Genomic DNA, 27,151 nt, shown 5'->3' with positions numbered 1-27,151 from the left:
TTACAATTTTGCCTCCCTTCTAGTAAACAGCTCTGCTGTGACTTTGTCAGGGCCTGGTTAAGCGCTTGACTCACATGTGAAAGTAAATTCTTTTAATTTATTTATTATTATTTTTTGGTATCATTAATATATAATTACATGAGCCACACTGTGGTTACTAGATTCCCCCCACTATCAAATTCCCACAACATATCCCATTAGTCACTGTCCATCAGCTTAGTAAGATGCTGTAGAATCCCTACTTGTCTTTTCTGTGCTTCACTGCCTTCCCTGTGCTCCCTGCCAACATTATGTGTGCTAATCATAATGCCCCCTTTTCCCCTTACCCCTCCCTCCCCACCCATCCTCCCCAGTCCCTTCCCCTTGGTAACTGTTAGTCTGTTAGTCCATTCTTGGGTTCTGTGAGTCTGCTGCTGTTTTGTTCCTTCAGTTTTTGCTTTGTTCTTACACTCCACAGAAGAGTGAAATCATTTGATACTTGTCTTTCTCCACCTGGCTTATTTCACCGAGCATAATACCCTCTAGCTCCATCCATGTTGTTGCAAATGGTAGGATTTGTTTTCTTCTTATGGATGAATAATATTCCATTGTGTATATGTACCACATCTTCTTTATCCATTCATCTACTGATGGACACTTAGGTTGCTCCCATTTCTTGGCTATTGTAAATAGTGCTGTGATAAACATAGGGGTGCGTATGTCTTTTTGAAACTGGGCTACTGCATTCTTAGAGTAAATTCCTAGGAGTGGAATTCTTGGGTCAAAGGGTATTTCTATTTTTAGTTTTTTGAGGAACATTCATACTGCTTTCCACAATGGTTGAACTAATTTACATTCCCACCAGCAGTGTAGGAGGGTTCCCCTTTCTCCACATCCTTGCCAAGATTTGTTGTTGTCTTTTGGATGTTGGTCATCCTAACTGGTGTGAGGTGATATCTCAATGTGGTTTTAATTTGCATTTCTCTGATGATTAGCGATGTGGAGCATCTTTTCATGTGTCTGTTGGCCATCTGAATTTCTTCTTTGGAGAGGTGTCTGTTCATATCCTCCACCCATTTTTTAATTGGATTATTTGCTTGTTGTTTGTTTGTTTCTTTGTGTATTTTAGATGTCAATCCCTTATTGGATGTGTCATTTATGAATATATTCTTCCATACTGTAGGATGCCTTTTTGTTCTACTGATTGCATCCTTTGCTGTACAGAAGCTTTTTAATTTGATATAGTCCCACTTGTTCATTTTTGCTTTTGTTTCCCTTGTCTGGGGAGATATGTTCATGAAGAAATTGTTTATATTTACATTGAAGAGAGTTTTGCCTGTGTTTTCTTCTAAGAGTTTTATGGTTTCATGACTTACATTCAGGTCTTTGATGCATTTCAAGTTTACTTTTGTGTATGGAGTTAGACAGTAATCTAGTTTCATTGTTTTACATGTAGATGTCCAGTTTGAAAGCAAGTAAATTCTATACAAACCACATTAGTTCTCCGTTTAATTTGACAAAATCTCTTATTTCCCCAAGCTGACTGGATTCTTCTCTTATTCTGTTTCTCCACAGCACTTTGTCTTCTCATCCTACAATATCTTATTGTGTCTAATGTTGGAAACTTCTGCCTTGTCTTGTCCCCCCCCCACCATATGTTCCCCCCCACCACCAGTAAATTTGAGAAAGGCACTTTTTATCTTTGCTTTTTCTGCAGCAGCCTAGTACAATATCCTGTAGTTTCTCTCTTTCTCATACCCACCTATTTCTATGTTGAACTAAAGTAGGGCATGGCTTAAATTTAAGTTATATTAAAACTCTAGTCTAGCTTTGAAAATATTGACCCAAGGCAGAGGTTTTGAAATTTGCCATATAAAACTACCAAAGGGCTACACATTTGAGAGAGAGCTATTTAGGAAGCAACCATTGACACTTATTTAAAAACCCACAAAACTTGGAAAATGGACATCACAACTCCACGCTTTTTCTATACCCTGGTCAAAAGACGCGCGGTCCTTGGCCCCAATGACTTTGGCCTTGAAAAAGACGCCCACGCCCAGCTATGTCTGAGTAGCAGGGTGTGGTGCCCGTTCCTGCGGCCACCGAGGGAAGGAGAGGCCCCAGCGACCCCAAACTCAGAGTCCTGACAGCTTCCCACGCCCTTCCCAAGCGGCAGGACCCACAGCGGTCTGCCGAGACTTCGAGGAGCTGCGCCCCCTCCCGGTGCCGAAGCAGCGGGGGCCCTGGCCCATCCAAGCTCTCCGAGGAATGGCCGAGCGGCGTCCCACGCAGGCGCATTGAGGCCAGGGCGGGGCCGGACGCGGCGGGTGGTGTTTCCGTTGCTTGGCGCAGGGTCCGCGCTGCCGCCCGGAGCCTCCTCTGCCAGCATCGGTTCCCTTCCCTGCGCCTGGCCGCTCCGTGCCCGCCGCTCGCCGGGGCTTTCGCACGCTTGCGCGCCTCAGTCCGGGTGAGAGCTCGCCCGGCCCGGGGAGGGGCTCTCTCCCGCGCTGGGAGCGGGACGCCAGGCTCGCGCCGACGTGGCGGGGCGCGCGGAGGGGCGCTCTGCGCCCTGCGGGGCGCGCGGAGCTCGTGAGTGCGGTTGGTGAGCCTGCGGTCTCTCTCTTCCCTTGCAGTCCGGCATCACTTCCCGGAGCTGAGCCGTCGCCATGGCACCGGTAAGGCCGTGCGCCCCCGCGCACCGCGCGCGTTTGCCAACTTTGGAAGCTGCGTAAAGGGAGCTCGAGAAGTCCGAAAGCCAGAAAAGTTTAGGAGTAAATGAAAAATGCCTTCGAAAAGTCTCTTGGACCTTTCTCATTTCCTCTTTGCTTTCCCCATCCCCTTTCCTGTGTCCCTGCTGCTCCCCTCCGAGACCCCGGAGCCTGCTTGGACCCGGGGAGCAGCCGTCGGGCCGCCGCGGCCGCGACGTGGCCGGGTTTTGTGCTCTCCCGGTTCGTGAGGGAATGTGTAAAAGCGGGCCCTCCTCCAAATCCGGAGTTGCTAAAATTAGAACCGGAGCTCATCTTGGTCCGGTGAGGCGACCGCCTGCCCCCCGCCCCGTGCCTGCCTTTTTTTTCCCCTCTGCTGTTAACTGAGTTTGAATAGTCTGGGTGGGCGTTGGCTCTTTCCTGTCGCGCTCCCGCCGAGGAGCTTTTCCCAGTTGCTCCATTCTGTTACAGTGAACGGTGAACGGAACAGTTCGTCGCCGGCATTGATTTTTCTTTTTTCTTTTTTCTTTTTCTTTTTCATGCCAGAGATTAAACAGGCTGCTTTTCTTAAGCAATCAACTCGTTGAACGAGTTCTGACTTGAATTTGCCTTGGTACTGATTGTGAACTTGATTACCTCATAATTGGCTTTTTTCCCTGTTCTTAGCATTTATCAAAAATGTAGAAGAGAGAAAATCGCTTAATTTATATAGCAGAATTGGGACACTTACTGCGTTATACAGTCTTTTGTGCATAATATACTAGTTCTTAACTCTACTCCAGAACTAATGTTACAGATCTCGGCAATCTTAACTGGCCTGTTAGAGTCAGGTAATTTTTTTAAACAAGTGTTTTTACTGCTCAAACAATGCCCTTTCATTATACTCTGTAGTTCACTTAAAAAAAATCAGATTGACTTACCAAATTTATAAAGTTTCGTGGTCCTTTCCAAGAGAAAATGGGAGGATTAAGATGTTGGTAACTTTATTAAATTTATACAGTGCTTCCATTCTTCCTTCCTCTTTTACACTTAAGAAATACTGCAGTCAACCAACTCTCAGATTACTTTAGTTGGAAACTTTGGTTTGAGGTCTCCCCCATAAAAAGGATATTTTAATGTGGAATTAACTTTCCTTCCTGAGAAATGTAATAACATCATTTTCTGAAATAAGTTTTATTCGAATGGCCTGTATATTCTAAAAATTCACAAACACATCAGTTGATTTTTTGTAAAAATTAGTGCTCATAAGACCTTTGTGTTAAGTATTTTTTGGACCCAGCCTTTCAGTTTAGTAGTGTGTATAATATGTAAACCTCTAAGCAATTGATTAATTGGAAGGAATTCATAACCCAGTTGGCATCATTTCTTTGGACAGCAGTTGCTGACTGTTCTTTTCACTTTCTAGTCATGCGTGTATTCATGAATGTATGAAGCTTTAAAGTCCCCACTATGTGCCAGGTATTGTTAGGCATGGGAAATGGAGCTAAAATTTATTGATATAGCAGATGCACCACCAGGTCCCTTGTGTGCATTATTTAGTGCTCACGTTGCAGTTTTGGAAATAAGTAATACTATTTCAGTTTCACAGAAGAGGAAATTGGGGTTACTTAGCTGGCATTAGTCATGCAGACGAAAGAGGAAAGGCATTATATGTAGAGGCAAGATCAAGATGAGTGGCTTGTCGGACTGAGTGGCTGATTTTGTTTCTTTGAGAAAGGAATGTAGGTTTGAGGTGGGTGAAAAGAGTGGATTTGTTGAATTCGAGTTCCCTATAAAACATTGGGGTGGTGCTGTCTAATAAATAGCAGGGTGTGTATGATCTTTAAATCCTCTTTCATCTTTACAGATCATTCATTTGCTTATATATTACTTATCTATTCTATAACTAAGAAAGATTTGAAGCTACATATTTCCTTTCTGTAGGACCAGCCATGTTCATTAGATTTCTGCCCCATTGTTTAGATATAAAAGGAAATAAACTTGTGAATCCATGCACACTTTTCTCTATAAACTTGTTTTCTGAAGCATTGGTGTGAATGAACTGGTTTGTCAAAGAACTTCAAGGATATTCACAAAATGCCCAATTGAACAATTATATAAAATAAAATCCCCCTCTCTCCACTAAATACATGCCCATTGGAGGCTAATGCATTTGTCCACTTTAACTGACTCAAGGCATCGTTGTTATTCATGGACAGCTTAACTTTTCCATTTTGTTGGTATTTGCCAAGGTGAGGCAGTCTTACACAGGCAGGGAGGTACAGGAACAGTATAAAGAAACAACAAAAATCCAAATCATATTGACAATATGTTTTGTTAAGTTATCAAAAACCTGCTTTTCTGTGGCTATGCATATAATGTAAACTATTTTATAGTGATGCTTTTATTCTTTACAATTGGTTTTAGTAAAGGGGTCAGAAGGTAGTTGGACAATTAGACAAAATGAAAAAAGCAAAAATGAGGAGCATGAAAGGGAGAAGTTATGTGAAACTAAGCAATGGCTATAAGCCTATTGGAATTTCAGGCTTTGAACTGTAACTTTCACATTTTTTTTTTTGATGAGATTGGATATAGGGTAAGGATTAGGGCTAGATCTTACGTCTGACCCCTAATTGATTATGTTTGTACCTCTCAGGCCTCTTGGAGGTTCCAGTTTTTATCTGGTTCCTATTTTGCTTTGTAGCTCAGATCATAATTACGTCTTTTTTTACTGGCTTTTCCCTCTTTCCTTGATTATCTCATTTTTTTCTTAGTACAGTGATTCTCAATTTTTTTTTTCTTGTTCATCAGTGGGACCCATTATCACAGGAAATATTGATGGGCCTATCCTATGTGCTTCAGATAAGACTAAATTTTACTGATGAGAGAGGGAAGACAGAATGTGCCAATTTGGCCTTGCCCCCTCTCCACCTTTCCTGGTGGCCTGCAAAGGCTTTTTGTAAAAAGGCTCTCTGAGGCTTCTTCTGAGCCTCAGAAGACCTGTAATTAAAAATCACTGTACAGCTGCTTCACAGTTGCTTAGTTAAAGTGGTTCTTGATTTCTGGTTCCTAATTATTATGTGGAATATGGGGTAGGCATTTGACTAAGCATTGATTTCATTGAACTAGAAGATAAATGTAAAGAGGGTTTAGTTCTCTGTGTCTTCAGGAAAGCCTCAGTATAAATTGTTCCAGTCAGGTGAATGTTTTCTCATCTTTAAATTTGAAATTGTTGTTTCTGTATTATTTTCCTGTGTCTTTAAATTTGGTGTCTAGAAAAGCAACCCTTCATTTTATTTTGGCATACACTAGTCTCTGAAGGTAAAGGACATTTCATTTAAAGCAAACAAACAAAACCAAGAAAATTATAGAGCTAGGAATGGATAATTTTGAAGGTGAGAGTTAAAAGAGTGAATTGTATGTTTTGGACATGTTCTTTCTGAGAATGTTCTGTATAATTCCCTTGGTAAGGCATTCGTGGCAGAGGATAAAGGTAACAAGATGGGTGAAGGGAACAGTGCCTTACAGCTGGAATTAACCTGGGTGAGGTGTAAATGTTTAACTTGAGGCTAGTGGGAACTCCAGGGAACTGGGGAAGTCCTCTCACATGCATCATGCAAAGTCACATTTGCCCAGTGGAGACAGTTTTATGTGTGCAGCTATGGTGTTTGGACAGGATGTCCAAACAAGGGTTCTTCCCTTGTGACTCACATCTGTGATTCGCATCTGGTCCGTTAATACCACCATGTGGCTTTGCTAGCTTTGACAATGACTCTGATCCTATGGAATGTAGCAGTAGTGTTTCCTAATTTCTAGAAAGGTCTCAAAAATACACCCAGCAGTGATTTCTTCTTAGTTTGTAGCTAAGATTCTGACAATGCTTCTCTTCCATCTTTCACCTTACTTCCTTTGGTCTTAGGGGTCAGATTTTTCTTCATGGCAAATCTCTCGTCTCCTTTGTTCATAACTTCTCCCGTTTTTAACATCTCTGTCTACTAGCAGCTTCTTCATAGCCTATAAACTGGATAAAATAATTTTTAAAGTTCTTTTAAAAGCATGTTTTAACAAAACCGTGGGAGTTTATGGAGATGCTCTGCCTCTCAGTTCCCTCTGTAGTCAGCCTTTACCCCCACCAGAGATCTCCTAGCTGCCAAATCCAGTGCCCCCTTTTCAGTCTTACCCCTTACTTGATTTTCCTGTGGTGTTGGACACTTCCTTTTCTTCCTTTTTGAAACATTTTTCTCCTTTGGCTTCCATGCCACCACCCTCTCTGGATTTTCCATTTGCCTTTGGGAGGCCATATAGCACCGTGGTTAAGAGCCTATGTGCCGTGGCCTGGGTTCATGTCACAGCTCTGGCTTGGCTTGCGTGCTGGTCACGTGGGTGATGTGCCAAACCTTTCTGAGCCAGTGTGTCTCTTCATCTGTAAGACTGGGTCTCACTGAGGGGATCCATGGGAAGCTCGGAGCACCGGTGTGCGGCTCACTGCTGCACTCAGCAGGTTAGCTGCCATTCTGATTGTAGGTGGCCTTCCTTGTTCCTTGGGATCTTCTTCCTGCCCCTCTAACACCACCTGTTGTGAGAGCCTCCCACAGCTCCAGTTACTGCCTGTGTGCTCGGGAAGCCTGCTTCTCTTCCAGTGTGTCTGCTGTGGAGAAATGGAAAGCCATCCATCCTATCCTATTCCCCATCCAGAAGAGGAATCATCCTAAATGGTCTCCTTCTGCCCAGGCCCTCTTCCTGTCTGTTCCTTTCCATTTCCAACCGTTCCTGACTTAGATCTTGTTCCTGTGTTAATAGTGTTTGAAACCATCTCCCTGTCTTCCCTCTTGCACAGTCTATCCTGTTGCCTCCACTGCTGCCCTGGTAAATACCACCGTGCAGAGTTGACATCGTTTTTCCCTGCTTAAATTCCCCATGGCTGTCCCTTGCCTGCGGGGTGAAGTCTGAACTTCTCAGCATGGCTTTCCAGTGCCTTTCACCCCCCACCATGACCTTCCCCTTGTTTATTTTTCTGTCCAACCTTGCTGTTTGTTCCAGTCTGTTAAAAGACTGTCCAAATCACCACATTGTTTATTCTGCATGTTTTTGTGCATGCAGAAATTTGTTTCTGCACTTCTCTACTTTCCTGAACCTGCTTGTAAAAAATCACAGACAACTTTCAAGACATTTGGGGGAAGTTTTTCTGATTTCTTTCCACCATTCCCAACTCAGTCACTCCTTTATGCATTCACTTTATATGCTCACATTACATGGCATAGGAAACCCTATTAAAAAATGTCTTTCAATATAATTTTATCAACTTCTCAATTAAAATAATTGTATTCTTCTGGCCCATGAACTACCCACTGTCTTTTCAGGCTTTGCTAGGTTATCTTAAAAACCCTAAGTGAACACAAAGAAGCAGGACTAGATGAAAAGTTGTGTAATAAGAGCGTTGCTCAGAGTTGAGTGCCTAGGGCAGGGCATCAATTTTTAATGCAGGCTCAGCATGCTCCTAGATCAAAGTGACAGGAGTCTTCCTGGGAAGGAAGGCTGCAGGGAAGTGCCCCCTGTGAGCCAGGAGGTGTTGGTGGGGTTTGATCACTGGGGTCCATGCCCGAGGGAGGAGGGCTGTAGGAGCCAGCTGTCCCATTTATGGTACTGCCTGTGGGCCAGGAAAGCTTGTGCATTGAATTGGTACTGTTAATCCACACTGTAAGTCATCCATTTCCCATTTCAAATGGGGTTGCATATCCTCATCCAATGGTAAATTTATTTAAAGACTGAACATAATACAGAGCAAGTCGCTTGCTGTTTTGTTACATGCTTTGTCATACTAGCCATATTATGAATATGTAACAGTATATTCTGTCTCAGGTTCTCAAAGGCACGGTGGCTGACTTCCCTGGATTTGATGAGCGGGCTGATGCAGAAGCTCTTCGTAAGGCCATGAAAGGCCTGGGTAAAATCAGACTCCTTTTTGTTCTTAAAACAAAAATGTGGCACTTGTTTTTGCCAAACAAAAAGTCATTGATTTATAGTAAGATTAGTTTTAGAATCTTGTGATCTGAGATATGTAGGAGAAAAAATATGTTAAGATAACAAAATAATACGACTGACCATCCCTAATACTCTGTCTCTAGAACTAAACCGTAAGTTAAATTCAGCCTCTTTGTTTTTTAGCTTTTCAGTCTCTCCCATTGTACTGTCTTCTCTTTCCCCAGTCTTCTTTTCTAGCCGTTTAAAAACCACTCATCTCGACGATTTCCATGTGTACCTGATCTCCCTGTCCTGAAGCCCCTTCTGCACAAGTGTTCATGTGTAGGGATCCCACCTGCCTTAAACTTGGCTCTGATCCCTTCACTCTGCATTCTGAACATCTTGGGAGATTTCCTGCTCTCGCAGACTAGGGGCTGGCATTCTGGCCATACAGCCTTGGTTGTATCTTCCTTAGTATCCCAGCCCAGCAGGTGGGACTGAGCTCCTATCATTGCTGTGTTCTCTGATGCAGCCATGCTGGGTTATCTGCCTTTCATGGAAGCTCTGTGTTTTCCTACTGCTGAGCTTTGCCCTCATCATAAAAGCCTGTCCTTTCTATATCACTGTCTCAAAATCCTTCCATTCTTCAAGACTGTTTTGGGTATCAGTTCTCCGTGACACTTTCCCCAAAATTGTCTTCCACCGCAGGTAAGAGAACCTCCCGTGAACCCCATTTAATACCTAGACCTTTCCTGAGGCACTTGGCATACTCTGCCTTAGCTCCTGGTGGTTTGTGTGTTTTGTATTTTTCACCTTAAATTGTAACTTGAAACAGGGTGTGTATCTTTCTCCTCTCTTAATCCCTGGTAACATTCAACACATTGTGCCTTGTGAATAGCCTTTATTTGAGGAACTATTTGTTACAAGAAAAACTAGGTGCACCAAGTTTTTTAGAGGTCAGGGGTGTTTTTCCACCTACTTTATAATGCATCAGAAAGAGGGGATAAATAAAATGTATTTTATGAGGTAAGGAATTAAAGTGACCGGGGAGCTGGTTACAGAAGTGACTGAAAGAGTGGGCATGTGGGAATTGAGATATAATTGTTTGAACATAAATTGCAGGCACTGATGAGGAGAGCATTCTGACTCTGCTGACATCCCGAAGTAACGCGCAGCGCCAGGACATTGCTGGGGCCTTCAAAACTCTATTTGGCAGGGTAAGACCCCACTTCACCCCAAGGTAGAAATGTGAGAGTTTGAAATCTGCTAGTGTTCTTTTATAAAATTATTTTGTGATTCTGACTTCACTACTTCTGCTTTTTTCTTTCCCAGTTTGATTACTAGCTGTTGGTTACACTGCTCACCCGGCTTACCCTCACATAATTGATTTCCTTGCTTGATGTTGTAGAGGCCAGAAGATCCCATGGTGATAGCTGTCCCTCTTTTCTTCTGTGCTTCCCATTCAGGATTGTTTTAGTATCCACTTTCTAAGTATAAACTTGTATTAGAATATGTTTTGTTATGACAGTCACTGTTTTAGAGTTGTATTTTAATAAATGAGTTAATGCATTGATTTAAATGCTCTTATTTGATTAATAGTTAAAAGTAAAAGCTAAGTCATTGCTAAATGAATTCAGTGCATACATGAAAAAACTTAAACGTAGTTTTGTTACTCTGAAAACTTGTGTTTGTCATTTATTGAAAAACAAATGCAAAGCAAAACAAAGTATTCTCAACATACAGTTGCCCAGTGTGCTGAAACTGAAATGGATAACAACAGCTTTTCCTTTCATAACTATATACAGTTTTCCCATAGCAGTTGTCCCTCATTAGTCAGGAGCATAACAATGAACATAGATTACATATTAAAATATTATTAGGTATTGAGAGAAAAGAAAAAGTTGCTTTGTTTAGGTATGATAGGCCAGATTTTGTCATTTATAAAAATGTACTTATGATTTTTTAGGGGGGGAATTTTTAAAAAAAGATACACTTTTATCAGAATAGTATTTTAAAATAAAATATGTTTAGCCTACTTTTATTCATTTTTTTAATCTCTTGCAATTAATAAAAACAGCTCTTAAAAACAAATACCTTGACATATAGTGGTTTTGCTTTAGTTTAAGCTTTAGATCAGATGTCATAAGTACATTATTCAAGGCTATGGGTTTTGTTTAGCTCATGTGCCTTTCTTCTTCGAGGTAGCAACACAAGTCATTAAACCAGACCAGGTGCTTTCAGGGTGTTGTGGCTGTAGTTGGAGTAGGGAGTGGGAGGGTGAGGGGGATAAAGGCGCATAAAAATTCTCAGTCATAACATAAGTTGGTCATGGGGATAGTAGCACAGCACGGAGAATATAGTCAGTCGTTCTGTTACATCTCTCTATGTTGACAGTAACCGCACTAGTGGGGGTGAGTGTTTAATAATACTGGTAACTGTTGAACCACTGAGTTGTATACTTGAAACTAATATAAGATTGTATATCAACAATACTTAAATTGAAAAAAAAAAAGAATTCATTAGAGCAAAGGACTCTTTCATATTTAAATATCATTTATATTTAAGGAAGCTCCTTAAAATTCCTGCCTGGTTAACAAATTTCTTTTTTCTGTGAATTAGGACCTTTTGGATGACCTGAAATCAGAACTGACTGGAAAATTTGAAAAACTAATTGTGGCTCTGATGAAACCTTCTCAGCTGTATGATGCTTATGAGCTGAAGCATGCTCTCAAGGTAAAAGGACTAGTGAAAGGAACATTCCTGTCATGAATATGAATAATAATATTTATGTTGGTAATTACATCTCATAATTTTTATATTAAATATTTGAGTTATTTTAGTGAGGGTTTCTTGAAGACAAATCTGTATAGGATAATATAGGTGATAAGAAAAGGAGGGAGAAAATGACAAGTGTCATTTAATCTTTTTGTATAGTTAACTCAATAGTGACTATATAAAATTTTAATATTTTTACAGCCTTTTATACCATATTTTTATGCCTGTTTTTAATTTGAGATGTGTTTTTAAATGTTGCAGGTTAGATACTTTAACTTTAAAGTAGAAAATTGCATTGTTAGGGAATAATATGTTAATCACTTCAGGTCAAAAAATAAAGCTTCAGGGAGAATTTTCAGATAGGGAAGATTTTCTAATGCACTCCCCCCCCCCCCACACTTGTAAACACTAAAATGAGGTAGCTAGTAAACTTGTTGTAATTTCATTGTAGCAAATAGCTGAAGGTGTATTCCCTTGACTGGTGTTTGGAATATTGTATGACTGTGACTACATTGAAACATTTGTTTATAATTATGGGACAGGAATTAGTTCAATCAATAGCAGATTTTGAATGGGTAAAAACCTAAGATCTAACAAGGAGATAATGCAGTACAGGGATTCGCACGTTTGGGGTAGAAGGAGAGGAGGGTTTAAAGTTAGGAGCCTTTCTGTGCTTAGTCTCTTCATTTTCCTGTAATGATTGTTTTGGAATGAACAGTCTTAGGTTTTGAAAAAGGGCATTTTTGTGGCGTGCTTCTGAAATGTCAACAGTAGCTGAAATTTTGCCAAAGCATAAACCTAGGTTTTTTCAGTGCTTGACTTTTGGTGATAAACAGAAATATGAAGAGAATAAGGCTGAAGTAGACTGTCTTTTAAAGTTAAGTTCAGCTATATCATTGCTTGTATTTCCTAATTTAGCAATGTAGATAGGACTCTTATAATCAGAAAAAGGATAACCAACAAATTATTTTTCACAAATCCAGAAAGCAAGTCTCAATTCCTTTATACTGATCCAGCTTCTAATAACTAAGCAGTGCTAGATGTATTATTATTCCTTTGGTGCAGAATTTCCCTGTGGAATCTATAGAGAACTCAACTTGGGAGCAAGAGTTTATGTTTTGAGATACAGATTAAGTATCAGTGCTCCTCCATGTAAATTTAAAGTTTTCACTTTCACTATTTCAACTTTTTTATTTCATGTTTCATTAAAATGTTTTAAATGATTTGGAATTAAACCGATAACATTACAAACTTATATAATCTATTATATGTTGTGTATTAAACACACGCATACATAAAATCAATATGGTTTTTCATTAGACAAGGATTAAATTGTCTTTGAAGAGAAAAAAAATTTAAATCTGTAACTAATAAAACTGTATACAATGAAGTGAATATTATGTTGGATAGTGATATAATTATCTAATTTGGTAGCATCTATTTTAGGAAAATAACTTTCTTTTTAATCTTATTGACATGTTTCTATTAAAAATATCCCAACAGGGAGCTGGGACAGATGAAAAAGTACTAACAGAAATTATTGCTTCAAGGACTCCTGAGGAACTGAGAGCCATAAAACAAGTTTATGAAGAAGGTAAGTGTTTTGAATTGTATTACCCCTTCTTCTCCACTTTCACTTGTTCATTTCTCTAAAATGAGTGTTCTTCAGAGTTATGGAGGCAGGCGCCATGGGACTGCTGTCTAAATGAGTGAACGAATGAGTAAGCAGTAATTCAAACTAGTTTTCTTCATTAAAGAAAAGACTGCATTTTACTATACCTGTATAGTTTCTTTAGTGTATACAAGAAAGCTTCTGATGAAGGTGGAGTGGAGTTCACTTTTATGTAGGATTTGGAACTAGTGTATTGATACATTATCATATTTTACGTTAACTTCAAGATGTACTTGTTTTTTCTTCCTTAGTAAAATTCAGTTTTATGTTAGAAGTAAGAGTTATCCACATGGCCCTTTTGGGATCTGGGAAAAGAAACTGCAATGTGTTCTTTCTTATACAACAACAACAATAGTATTATACATAGCAGTTACAGTAGTGTAGCTCTGTTCTTGTTCCCGGACCTGATTCCAATGGGTGTAAGTGTGTGTGTGGGGGAGGTATTCCCACACACAACACCAAGCCATTCTTGAATACTAGCAGGGAGTCACAGAACTCATTCTGATGATATCTGCCCAGAGATAGCACCAGATTCCCCAGGTTAAGGGCTCTGCCTGCCCTCCATCCCCAACTCCAGGTGCTGGTTGCAAGCCCTGGTCAGTTCCCTGTGCTTTTGACCTACATACGGGCTACAGACTGGAGGTTTCCAAGATCTCCTCCTTAGGTTCGAGCGGCTCACAGAACTTGGGACAAATGTTTACCAGTTCAATAAAGAATACAAGTTAACAGCCAGAAAAGAGATGCACAGGGCAAGGTCCCGAATAAAGGAGCTTCTACTCTGGTGGAGCTTGGGGTCTGGCTTGGTGGCACCTGGGAGCATTCAGTTTCCCCAAGCATAAACACTCGCCCTCACCCCTGACTGAGAAGCCGGATCCAAGAGCACAGGCGCTCCTCGGGGTTTTGTGAGGGCTTCACTGCATAGTTGTGATTGACTAAATTGTTGGCTATTGGCTAATTCAGCCTCTAGCCCCCACTGTTGGGTGGGGTCCAAAAGTCTCTCATTAACAGGACAAGACACCCATTTCACCTTTTAAGACTGCAGTGTTCTCAGGAACTATTAATGAAGAGGAAATATACCTGGGAGATACATATTTGGTCCTGTGAATGACCAGCTATGTATTTTTTGTGACTCATTATAATATCACAGAAACCTTATTTAAGTAAGAGTTGATAAAAATGTTTTAGGAAATGTAGCTTTAGCTAATGGCAGTGCTTGAATGCTCTGCATTTTGATTTTTTTGTGGGGATGTGTGGAAATATCTGCATTTGAATCTGAAGCAGTGGAACCAAGAAAATGAAATAAAAAGTAAAGGTAGAGTGTTTCTTTCATGTCAGATTTCCTGTCAAGACTGTTTCCCCTGCCTCTCTGAAGAGGACCAGACCATCCATATGTCAGCTGAATCAACAGAGCTCCAAGCCTAGTGCCTTCAGCAATGAAAATGGGTCCCTATCTTGGCATTAGTTTATTAATCTTAGGAATGAAATTGTAGCCCAGCAAGTCAGCACAGTGTGAAAGTTACAGCAACTAAATAATTACCTTTCCCCAGTGCTGGAGCTGTCTTTTCTGCTTCCCTTTTTAAGTTGGATAGGTCCCAGCCACTAAGGCTGAGGTGATACGGGTGTGTATCTCTTATCTCCACTGCAGATAATCACCTTTGAGTATGATTTGATGTAATATCCAAAGGTCTCATTCTGGGAATGTTTACCTTGGTGAGTGAACCTTTGTGCTGCTGGATGACACATGGAGTGCCACCAGGGTATAATACCTGTGAAGGCCCATCCTCTCTTGTTACTGTTATATTAGCTATGTGTCTGGCAGTATCCTGGCTGTCAGGAATGACACAAAAGTTGTGTGTAGCATTGTTCCTGTCCTCGAGGAGTTTACAGTCTATTTAGGGGTAATATGACTTAGAATAATTATAATAGAGGATAATGAAATCCAAACTAAAGTCAAATATAAAAAATATTTAATGCTAGAATTCATTCACAGAAGAAAGGTCATCATGGCTTTGGATGTTAGGAGAGGCTTTGTGGACCAGCCAGAGAGGGTTTTAAGGCTTGGTGGGTTTTGGATAGCCGAAGAAAGCATTTTTGGCATGACAGCATTTTGGTCACTGTCTGCAATGCATAGAGACTGGAATGAGGAAAGTATGTGGAGGGAATGGAAAGAACCTGGCTGCAGTGGAGGACATGTACATGTCTGTTGTGGGAGATTGAGTAAACACAGTTAGGCTATGTTATAGATGGTTTTGCATGACTGGATTAGAAATCTGGACTTTATTCAAAGGTATTAGAAGTTCCGAAATGGGCAGTAGAATGTTGAAAGAACAGTGTGGGAGTGAGAAGATTTGAATAAAGAGGCTAATTAGGTAGTTGTGAGTATGGGGGTAGGTAAGCTACCAGCCTAGGTTGCTAGGAGGTGTGAGGAGGGATACATCAGAGGAGAAATATTTGAAAGGATTTGATGGTTAATTATATAGAGATGTTGGTGTAGAAAAAGGAATAAAAGATTCCTTTAAGGTTTTGTTTTGGGAACTGGTTGAAATAAACATGTAGCTCTTAGATCTTTTAAAATAGAAGTTTTAGGCTTTCAAAATTTGTCTGCTTTCAAGTAATAACTAAATATTTAAATGCCTTATAATGAATGATACCTCCTTTCCTTCAGTAGCGGCTGTTTGAGAGTTAGTGAAAAGGACTTGCAAACATTGGTAGATCCCAGTTCTCTCCTTTGCTATGACATTATGTTGAATACCTAGAAACAGAGGTAGGAAGGGCCATATTTTAAAACATCATTGCTGTCTCCTCAGAGTTAACATATCTTCTGCAGAGGAAAAGTATCTTATTAGGGGAAGCAATGGCCATGTCTGAAGAAAGAAAACTCAGAGGATAGAAGACCTTTGGACACTAATTATATAAAACATTTGAAAGAAAGCAAAATAAAGTCTGAAGTTATGATTATTGGTATGTCAGAGGCTTTCCAGTACCATCATGTGTCTACAGATTAATAACTAGATTGGTTGAGAGAATTTCTAAATGGCTGAGTCATAATTTAGGTTTGATTTGAGTACTTTTTTTGGAGACTTTAATTTGTTTTCATCCAGCCACTCAAAGTATTTGCTTTTAGCCTTTAGAGCACTCAGAGACAGAGTAGAGAACATTTATGCAAATCCAATATTTTTTCTTTTGTGTCTCTTCCATTTGATTAATGGAGCAGAATATTTTTTTCCAGTTGAAGTAAGTTATAAATAAGTATGAAACTATTCTGTTGCAGAATATGGCTCAAGCCTGGAAGATGACGTGACTGGGGATACTTCTGGGTTCTACCAGCGGATGTTGGTGGTTCTCCTTCAGGTATTGGGTGGAGACTATTTACAGTTTGATTTAGAAATTCGAAGCTGGACTGGTCTGACTCTAGTTAAGTAAGGTCACTTAAAATTCTTTTAATCATTTTTGGTAGCTGCTTGATTCTGGCAGTATGTGCGGTGCCTGTGTTTGTGTTCAGAATATTTGACTTGCACTTAGTAGCTGACTCGTAGTTTTTCTTTTTGGAATTACAATCCTCTTTTATTCATAGAATTTAAAATCAAGCGTGTCAGATCAGTTCTGGACAGTGGTATATGCAATTTGGCAAAATATTGTAGGATTGATACGATCTTAATAAAAGTATATCATTCCCAAGAGAAAAAGCTTTAATGTGCATAACCATCAGGTTGAACCATTTTTGCTTTTGAATGAAAATGCCCAAGTATTCAGTAATATGCAGTATTATCTTTTATAGGCTAATAGAGACCCTGATGCTGGAATTGATGAAGCACAGGTTGAACAAGATGCTCAAGTGAGTGATACCTATTATGTGATGACTTTATTATGATAGATACATAAATGAAAAAAGGATCCATGCTAATGACAAACGATAATGTGATCTATAGTAGTATCTAAAAATAATCTTATTTATGGATCCTTTACAAATCATAAGACCCATGTGTGTAGATATCTGACCAGCAAAATACTTTATCCCAAAGCTGAAATGAAGTAAAATACATTATGTGTAAATAGTGAGTTCCACCTGGATATGTTATTTTTTGTGTGTGATTATGGAACATTCACAAAATACTTTTACCAAAAAAACAGGTGTTATTGATTCCACTGCTAATGGGGCAGTAGGTCTCTTGGCAGGAGAAGGTAAACAAGAAAGAATAAAGTATTTTAATGATAAATGCTGTTCTGTTGTGTAATAGATGATAAGTTACTGTAGTATTTGGAAACCCCTCCACCTTCCCTTTGGTAGAATTCTAAGTAGGATTGTTCCTTTGTCGCTGCTTTTTAGTGACTCCCAAATGAAATTTTGTACTTAATTGGCTTTAAATCCCAATATACTTTATAGTATGATTTATAAAGTAATCAAATGCAGGAAATAAGTGTTAGGAAATTTGAAATGTGACTTGAAAACTGGAAATTGGTAATGAAGGAATTACTTGGATTCCTAGAATCACATACAGTCCTGTCTCTTTCAATTAATGTTTCAAGTAGTAAAATACACAATTCTGATTGTTAGTCATATACCATTGAGAAAGGAATTGCTGTATTCACTCTGATTGACCACCTCTACGAAACAGCCATTGGATGTATGATCTGACCTTGCTAGTGGAAAAGAGGGGAACATTATTCTTCTCTTCGGTGGGTTGATTTCATAATGGCTTTGCAATATTGTCATCTTTGTCTAGCTGGGAAGAGAAAAGGAAGGGAAATGAACGTTTAATGAGGGCTGTCTGTGTAGTATTTGTGCTTGCCTCTCTATACCCTATAAAATGCAAATCTGTTTAATAAAATACACATCCTCCAGTGGATCCCACTCTCCTCAGGATAAAGTCCAAGCCCCGAAGTACGTTTTATAAGCCTCTATGTTATCTGTCCCTTGTTTTCTCATGCCTCTCTCTTGTTCTTTCTCTCCTGGCCGCTTCCTCCACCATTCGCCTAATTTCTCTTCAAGAGTCAGTCATCAGGTTAGCTACTTTTTAGGTAGCCTTCTTGCCCCCCACCTCCACCCCCAAGTGGGTGTCAGGTGCCCCATGCGGGGAAGACTGTAGCATCTCAAGCTTCCTGGCTTCCTGTCACAGTCCGTGCCACCTTCCACTGAAGCTGCCTTTTTGCTTTGCCTACCTACCCAGGGCACTGAGCTGTCAGTTCTGTTGGTATTCTCTGCATCTAGCATATTGTAGGCACTCAGTAAATAATTGATGCATGAACTAGCGCATGACTTAAAGTAAAGGGTATCATTTTCTTTCTGTAGGTAAGGAAACAGGCTCAGGGATTTGAGAAACAAACCCTGGTCCTCACTGAGCAGCAGCGGAGCTGGGGTTCCCACCTGGGCTCCTCTGACCCCAGAGCCCTTCTTCTTTCACTAACAACAGTCTCAGGGTTCTTGCCTGTTGTCCTTTCTCATTTCCTCTACTACATAAAAGATTTGCTAAGTGCCGGTTGTGGAAACACAGATCTAGATTAAGATCCCCAGTCTTGAGGACAGAGTGCTAGAGGAGCCCTTCAAACCTGTACTCCCACTGCCAGGGGCTTTGTTCATTACTGAGATGACCTGCTGCTTTCCAGGCACCAGCCCATTGTGGGCTTTGTAGGAGGCGGTGCTGATTCTTACAGTTACACTTGTGCTCTCAAGAGTAGGGGTTCTGGATGCTTTTCAGTGGTCATGGTAAAGGAAGCCAACTCTAGTGTCAGATAACTCCAGTGAGGCCCACTGGGAGGTCTCCCAGCACAACCAGTGATGTAATGAGAGCATTGCTGCAGTCTGAGGCTTCTGGGTGGAAGCAGTTTATTTTTACCTCCTTTTCATGGATTTTTCTTCTCAGAGCACTCTGCATAGCAGTGTTTCTTAGACTCTCATGTGCATTTGAATCACCTGCAGATTCTGACTCAGTAGGTCTGGTTAGGGCTTCAGATTCTGCATTTCTAATCAGCACTCAAGGGATGCCCTTGCAGGTCCTGGGTCCACACTTTGAGTACCAAGGTTTTATACTTGACACCTGTCATGCAGAGGCTATGACCATTAAGAACTCTGAAGGGGACACTTAGTACATCTGAAAAACTGCCTTATAAAGTTACTTTAAACTCTCCCTTGAGAAAGTCCAGGCTTTCCAGTGTCCAGGAACAACATAGAGCATGCTATACTGGCTATTAGGCTTTGATTCTCTAAGATGTATTATTCTGTAAAATGAATTAAAACATTAATTCAACCTGTTAAAAAACAACTCTCCTTTAGCATTATAAAAAAGAACACATCAATATGTACCTTATAGCAAGGGCAGTAGACTGTTACCGCTAATGGGAGTTTAAGATTTCAGCTGAGACAGCTTCCTAAGGGCCCTTTCATAAGTTTTTGAATTTTCTTCTCTACTGAAACCTGGCACTAAGTGGATTCCTGTTATTTCAGGGATTTGATAAAGCACAATGAATCATTCACCTGGAAATTGAAGTAGATAATCTACTTTACTTTTTTATATTTTTAGTGTGTTAAACTTACTTTATACTTCCTTCCTTGCCAAATCCTTATTTTAGGATTTCCCTGGAGAGAAAGTTGAAATTTTAGGGGAAGTGGGTGGAAGAAGGAAATTAATGTTTACTGAGTACTTGCTATTGATTACCTGACACTGTTCAATGCATTCATTACATAAGTCATATAATCTCCATTAATGACTCTGTAGAAATATTATTCCTACTCGGCAGATGAGGACACTGAGGCCCAAGAAGAGATTAAGTAACTCATTTAAGATCTCCCAGACAAGGACAAGAACCAGGTCATTCTGACTCCCACATCTTTGTATTTTGTACTGAACCAGAGATTATCCAGCTGTGCTCAGGCTAACCTGTAAAGTCCTTTCTGAGTGAAGTGGGGAGAGTGAGGAGGTGTGAGGGTCCCTTATCTAGAACATTGTGAATATTGGGCATCATCATTTAGAAGAAAGAACCCTAATGTTAAACAAGACAAAACAAAACTTCTAAGTATCATTGCTCCACATAAAGATGCTGTCATAATTATTACATGTGGTTTAATAGTTTTAGAATACATATTTGTCCCAAACACAGTTCTTGCAGGAAAATTAAGAGGTTATGGTTAAAAATGGCAATTGCACCAGTTATTTCCTTATAACAAGCTTAACTGCTACACCTACTAGAGAAAATTCCTAAAAATACAGAATAGTTGATAAGAAGGGGGTGCTTCAGCAATACCTGCAGTATTGTATAGGATATGCCCTCTCCTCCTCCTAGGTGTTTGTATATCTATATGTAGAAAACATACTAGAGATGTAGTAACCAGTATCTTTAGGATGTTGGTATTCATTATAATTTTATGTTTTTTTCTATTTTAGAAAATTTCTCAGTGAATGTGTGTTAGTTTGGTAATTAGATTAAAAAAGTTATTTTAAGACAGGTCTGCAACACCATGATACAATTCTGAAGTTTAGATACTTACATGACTTTTCATACTAATTCTTTTTTAGTTTTGAAGAGCATACTCACATGACCAGGAGTGATACTGTTTATCATTAAAGCAAACTAATTTCAAAATTGGGTATAAAAGATGTGTTTCATTTTTCTAAAAAAAATTCCTGGAAATACAGTAAGAAATAGATCTATACCACGATAATCTACATTCTTAAATCTTATGTGTTCAGAATTTCTATATCCAAACATGTGCTATGATCACATCACTTCTGTCCATATTTGGTTTGCCATTTGTGGGCATAAGGGCAGCTCCAAGTAGCACTTTCAACATATTGCATTTGTCTTGGTTAATACGTATACTTACTGAACTGAATAACTAAAAGGGTAGTATAGATATTTTAAAATCGATTCTTTGAGTTTTAATAAATTAGCCACATCTTAGTAAGTGGACTCAGATTTAATGGTGATATTTGCATATAATTTAATTTTTTTCAGCAATTACACAAATACTAGAGAGCATATATTCTTTTCCATTTAAAAAAGCAAATACAGACACTTAAACTATTAAACAGTTATGTGTTAAGTGCCTGCTACATGCCAGGCATTGTGCTATATTGTACCACACCTTTTGAAAATTCATTGTGAATTTTTAGATATGTGAAATTTTTTATAGCTAGTTTTGGTTAAATTTCAGTTGTACAGAGAAAATATGGAGTTTTCTTTTTATTATGTTATTGAACTTAGCTTCTAGTTAAAGTCTTTTCCAATCTGTAAATGGATGTGTCAACAGTGAAGTAATTAGAACTTTGTGCCGAGCGTACCATTGCTTCTGAAAGATTGGAAGTTATGGTAGACATTTGGGGAACATTTAACCTAATATCATTGCTGTGTTACTGCTGTGGCCCATGAGCCTTTTGTGGCACAGTTCAGTGGCCAGCTCCGAAGTAGCTCCAAACTCAGCTCGCTGAGTTTCAGAGTAGGAAACGGTAGATGGGATAGTATAAGATGATGAATCCGGCAAATTAATAAATATTCAAGGAATAAAATACAAGTGTGATTAAGAACCTGGAATCAGAAGAGGAACATTTTACTAATTGACGTTGAAATTTTTACAGGCTTTGTTTCAGGCTGGAGAACTTAAATGGGGGACAGATGAAGAAAAGTTTATCACCATCTTTGGAACACGAAGTGTGTCGCATTTGAGAAGGGGTGAGTGAAAAAAAAGTGTATGATAAAATCATTTTGAAAGTACAGGGGCCAGTATGCCAACATAGATGACACATAAGAGACGCTTAATGAATCCTAGCGATTAGTCTAACTTTCACTATTAGGGTGATGGGAGGTAGGCCTTCCTCTCAGATTGTTAATCTCCAAATCACAGATCACTGGTCTATAGCTCAATACAAGTATTTCCTCCTAGATTGTAGTGCCCAAGACCTCATCTCTGGATAGTCATCAGTACTTGTATCCCCAGGTGGGAGTGAGTTCAGTGGCAAGTGACAGGAAACCCCACTAATAGTGGCTTAAAAAACTGAACTTTCTTGGTTGATTTGGAAGGAATTCCCTGGCTGGCTTGGAAGAACCTGGGCTCTTTCTCTTCTGCTCTATTGTCCTTAGTGTTTTGTTTTTCTTCTCATGCTCAGTACCTCTCTGTCATCACAAGATGGCTGCTGTACCTCCAAACATATCAACCATTTTCACAACAAGAAGACAGAAAAGTGTTAACTAATCATAACTATCACTTATAAAGAAAGAGAAAGGTTTTTCAGAAACCTTTCCAGCAAATTTACCTTTAGGTTTCATTGGTTGTAACCAGTAAGGAAGGGCTGGGAAATCAGTAGAGCAAAACATTTATCACCCATTGTTTAGGGCTTGGCATATTGAGGCCATGAACAAAACCAGGGTTCTTAAATCAGGAAAAAGGGGAGATTGATGTTTGATAGGATAGTGTCTGGTAAGAGTAAATATCTTCTCTCTGGAAAGAATGATCCTTATGTGATTAAGAAATCATTTACCTTTTTTCTAGTGTTTGATAAATACATGACTATATCAGGATTTCAAATTGAGGAAACCATTGACCGAGAGACTTCTGGTAATTTGGAGCAACTACTCCTTGCTGTTGGTAGGTAATTTTGCATATATGTAATATTTATGGTGTTAGGAGCTAAAGTACTCTTTATTCAGTTGAAGCTGTGTCTGAAAATAATTACCTGTTTCGTCATGAAAAGAAGAGCTTATATTTGGGTAAAGCAAACTCCTAAATTTCCAATTGAAAGTATGTTTTGATGTTGGAAATACATGATTATCTGGTTAATTCATCTAATCATATGGAAATACTAAGAATTGTTTAAGAATCATTTTGAAGCTGTATTAAAAATACTGCTGTGCCATTATAAACCTGAAATGTGGGCATTATCTCAGAAGCTTGTAAATGCTATTTCTTATACCTGTGGAATTTTACTATTCCTTTGAATAGTGTCCTCACAGCTTTGAGGCAGACTGAGAAGTTGGCATCTGATTTAGAAAAAGTATCTTTAATATAATGGAAGATATAATGAGGGTTGTTTTTGAGATTAAATATTTGGAATTGCATTTTGGTTAAATATTCAGAATAATCTGGAAAAATTGGAGAACTAAATATTTGCAGTTCATTGCAGTATTATATATTCTCCAAATGAAGGAGAGTTTAGTTTGTGAGTTCCCAGTAGCCCTAGTTTTCACACAAGTTTTGAGTGAACCTCTTCCCTGTGGTGTTTTCCAAGTATTTCGTGTTGAGCTCAAGTTTTTGTGCTGTCTTCTGGAGAATAAGCTAAACGTGCATTAATCAACACTAACAATAGCCTTGCATTTGAGTCTGCAGTTAATGAATTTTAATAGAAAGCTTTTAAAACAGCCCTATCATAATTAGAATACACTTAAAAATGATGAGCATTTTTAGTTACTGGTGTCTTGTTTGTTTTTTTGGTATCATTAATATACAATTACATGAGGATCATTATGATTACTAGACTCCCCCCATTATCAAGTCCCCGCTACATAACCCATTATAGTCACTGTCTATCAGCGTAGGATTGTTTTTTTTTTAAGCATTGGAAAAGAAAACCCCCAACCCCCACCCCCCTCAACACACACAACAATTGAAGGATTGATTTTGTATATTAAAGAATTTTCACATAGTAGTTTCTGAAGCTAAGCATACTGAGGTCTGAGCAGCTCTAACACAAAACAGATAAGTACATGTCCTGGGAAGGTATCTTTTCTGTTAAATCACTTTACCTAGGTGTTTCTACTGAAATGGTAAGTGTCGTGCTGTTTTTGTGAATCATGGATGTTAAAGAACAAGGAGAGAATATCTAGATTAAGATTTCAGGAAAACTGTCCAAGATTGGTCAAAGATTAGATAGAGTAGTAATCTTGTATCATTTGCTTGAATATATTACATTGAGAATTTCCAGGATGTTTATATAATTTGTTGGGGTTGAAGAAGGTTGTGGCATTAACAGCCTACGCTGCCCAAACTGCTAGAGCAGAGAGGTACTCACGGAACAAACGTGCATTGGAAAACTTGAACCCTTTCTCCTACATGCCCTTCTATGTGAAACGCAGAACAATAAGGGAAAACTCAAGCTAGTATCTAAGAAAATACTTGAATAGACCAGATCAGCTTGCAAATGAGTTCTTCAGCCTGTGTTGTTAACTGTTACACTCGTAAGTAAGTAGAGCTATAAGCATGAGGCAAATTGAGTTTTAATTACTTAATCCTTTTCATGTACAAATAGCATATGACCACTATATTATTTATTTTTTAGTGAAATCTATTCGAAGTATACCTGCCTACCTTGCAGAGACCCTCTACTATGCTATGAAGGTAAGTATATACCTTGAATCTTCCATCCAAATAATTTTTCTCTAGTTATTACCTTTGTTCATGTGTGATTATGTTTTAGATGATAGACTTTGGAATTTTTTTTTCTTCTTAAAACATGTAGTTCAGTTGTACCAAATTGTTTTACTTTACTGATTGAGCAAACTCGGGGGAGTTTGGTGCTACACATATTTTAAAGTAATGTGTTTCTCTCTTTTTCTCTTTTAAAGGGAGCTGGGACAGATGATCATACCCTCATCAGAGTCGTGGTTTCCAGGAGTGAGATTGATCTGTTCAACATTAGGAAGGAGTTCAGGAAGAATTTTGCCACCTCTCTTTATTCTATGATTAAGGTAGTAGAACCTTTTCTTAAATTATGTTGAGAAATCCACAGCAAACCAATAGGTAGCATATAGGACATGGGTGGGAGAATCCAATTCTTGTGTTACCTTTAAAATTATAGTGGTATGATGAGAGCTATGAGTTACAAAGCTTGGCATAATGTTTTTTGAAGTGACAGGTAATAGCTCCCTAGTGAAAGATTGGCCCTTGTTAGGGCTGAGGTTCCTGATGAGCTTAGAAGCATTATTTAGTAGTGGTGACAGGTGACTCGGCAAACCCAGCCCTTTGCCCATGAGGATAATGTGTCTGTTCTTTTCCCTCTTTTATCAGTTCCAGCTATCTGTTAGTGCTTCCTTTCCTTTCTGTATTGTTTGTTAGTGGTATTGGTTCACAGGTCAGGAAAGAACCAACCAAGTCCTACCAGGAATACATAAAGAGCTTAGGGCTTATTACTGTTTCTGTCTATTTAAAATCAAGAGAGATTGTGGGCCTGTAATAAAATTTGATAAGGTTTTTTGATGGGATTTCTTGCTCGCTTTCTCACTTTCTTTCCTCTTTCATTTCTCTCTCCCTCCCTTCCTTCCTTAACTCTCATTGCTACTTCTCCCCCCCCCCCCACCACACTCCTGCCCTCTCTTAAGGGGAATGTGGGCCATGTGCAAAGCAGGATTTCAGTTGAGCAAGTTTTTAACTTGTGTGTGTGTGGTGTGTCTGGACTGAAGGGCCCTAGAGGATTCTTGCCATGCATTCACAGCCTGAAACATCAGTGTGTCACATACATCTGTGTATGAGACAAGCAGAGGCAATGCATATCCTGCCCTTCTGTCTTTGAGGCAAAGCTGTAACATCCAAGCAGTCCCAGCATTGACCCCCTTAGCCAGACATACACAGAATGTGACAGAAACTGAGAGTTTGTTAGAAGGCTTGGTCTGAGTATCATAAAAGCTTCCCTGTTCTCTGTATGACCAGAGGGAATAATGTACTTTATTGTCTTAAATGGAACTGCCTTTAAGGGGTAAAATTAGAAAGTTAAACATATTTTACATGGGTAGGAAACTCCCTGCATAACATTCCTGTCGTGAAAGTCACACACAGATTACCCACTTGGGAGAAGTCATATGAATAAAACTTGTTGCCAGATACTTCTTAGTTTTTTAAATGTTCTGTGGTTTCCGTGAGTCATGGAGGTTAACAGAGCACACTGGTTTCAGGGTGACACATCTGGGGACTATAAGAAAGGTCTCTTGCTGCTCTGTGGAGGAGAAGACGACTGACGTGCTACGTGGAGAGAGGCCTGCGCAGTGCCTGCCAGCACCGCCACCTGCCGTCAGCCCCCCACAGCACCTTCCGTATGCCCATGCTTGTCCTGCTGCCTCATTCATACTAGCATGCTAATGACCAAAATGTACATGTTATAGAGGAAAACCGTGGTGCTGCTTCCTGATCCTCAATTTAAGTTCTCTCTCTTTGTTGTGTAGTTCTCAAGTGTAGTTATGTTGCCGAGTCTAAAGTCTGCGTCATTTATATTTTAAGAGGTCAGACTGCTTTTACCTTCTTAAAAAACTTCATTTACATTAAATTGATAACCATATAACCTTAATTAGAACCTTAGCCTTGAAATTATAAACTCTTGGAGTTTTATTAATCAAGTTTGCTACTATATTAAACCTGAAAAATTATGGTGGTTGCTCAAAAGATAATGAGAAATAAAGATTTACTTTCCCTTGAATTATGTGTCGGTGTGTGTTTAGAAAATTTTATCTATTTAACAGTGACATCTTTTTTAAGCTAGTCAATTGACAGTGGTGTTAGTGGACAAGTGAATTTCTAGTTGGCTTTTTGGGTGATTAACTAAATGCAACACTACAAACAATTTCCTCTAGTTCGGAATGATGCAGAGGTTAAAGGGGTCTCATTTATTTGTAGCATGTTTATTTGGGCATCAGTTAAGGTGATACTTTTGATGGTAGTTGCTTAGTAGGAAAGCTAATTTTAAAACTTAACCTAAAAATTTAGAGTGCTATGTTTCTCTTTCCTATTTTTAATTTGTTTTTCCTATTTTCATTTGCTACCTTCTCTTTTCTCATATTTGCTTTTCAGTTTTCTGCTTTCAAACCATCTTGAATTGGTATCAATTTTCTTTATGCACCTATACCCTTATAGATGAATTTTTTTAAAGCAGGTAATTGCTCTTAGTAAGATATTTTTATAGAAAGACCCCTCTTTCTATGAAAATTTAAATAGTGAGATTGTTCTTTTCACAACCTTGGCTGCTCATCAGAATAACCATGGGAGCCTTAAAAGTTGCAGGTAAGTAAGACATCGTTGTTGTTGTTTTTTTTTAAAGCTCCTTAGGTGATCCGAATGCAGAGCCAAGTTGGGAATTGCTTATGCTTCCCCTCCCACGCCTCATTTTAC

General features: G+C 39.2%; 1 protein-coding gene across 1 annotated transcript; it reads left to right on the top strand.

The window, feature by feature from the left end:
* Positions 1-2,304: 2,304 nt before the first annotated feature.
* On the top strand, positions 2,305-26,462 carry ANXA5 (annexin A5). The gene is made up of 13 exons (XM_036922995.2): positions 2,305-2,446; positions 2,613-2,654; positions 8,523-8,607; positions 9,747-9,841; positions 11,244-11,357; positions 12,903-12,993; positions 16,343-16,422; positions 16,850-16,906; positions 21,642-21,735; positions 22,553-22,648; positions 24,336-24,394; positions 24,622-24,744; positions 25,945-26,462. Exons 2-13 carry the CDS (start codon positions 2,646-2,648, stop codon positions 26,005-26,007), a joined length of 966 nt encoding a protein of 321 aa, XP_036778890.1. The 5' UTR covers positions 2,305-2,446; positions 2,613-2,645; the 3' UTR covers positions 26,008-26,462.
* Positions 26,463-27,151: the final 689 nt, after the last annotated feature.

This window comes from Manis pentadactyla, chromosome 5 (assembly GCF_030020395.1).
Source record: "Manis pentadactyla isolate mManPen7 chromosome 5, mManPen7.hap1, whole genome shotgun sequence".
Classification (NCBI taxonomy): Eukaryota; Metazoa; Chordata; class Mammalia; order Pholidota; family Manidae; genus Manis; species Manis pentadactyla.
The sequence above is the reverse complement of the archived record's forward strand: the minus strand, read 5'-3'. Positions and strand labels throughout refer to the sequence as shown.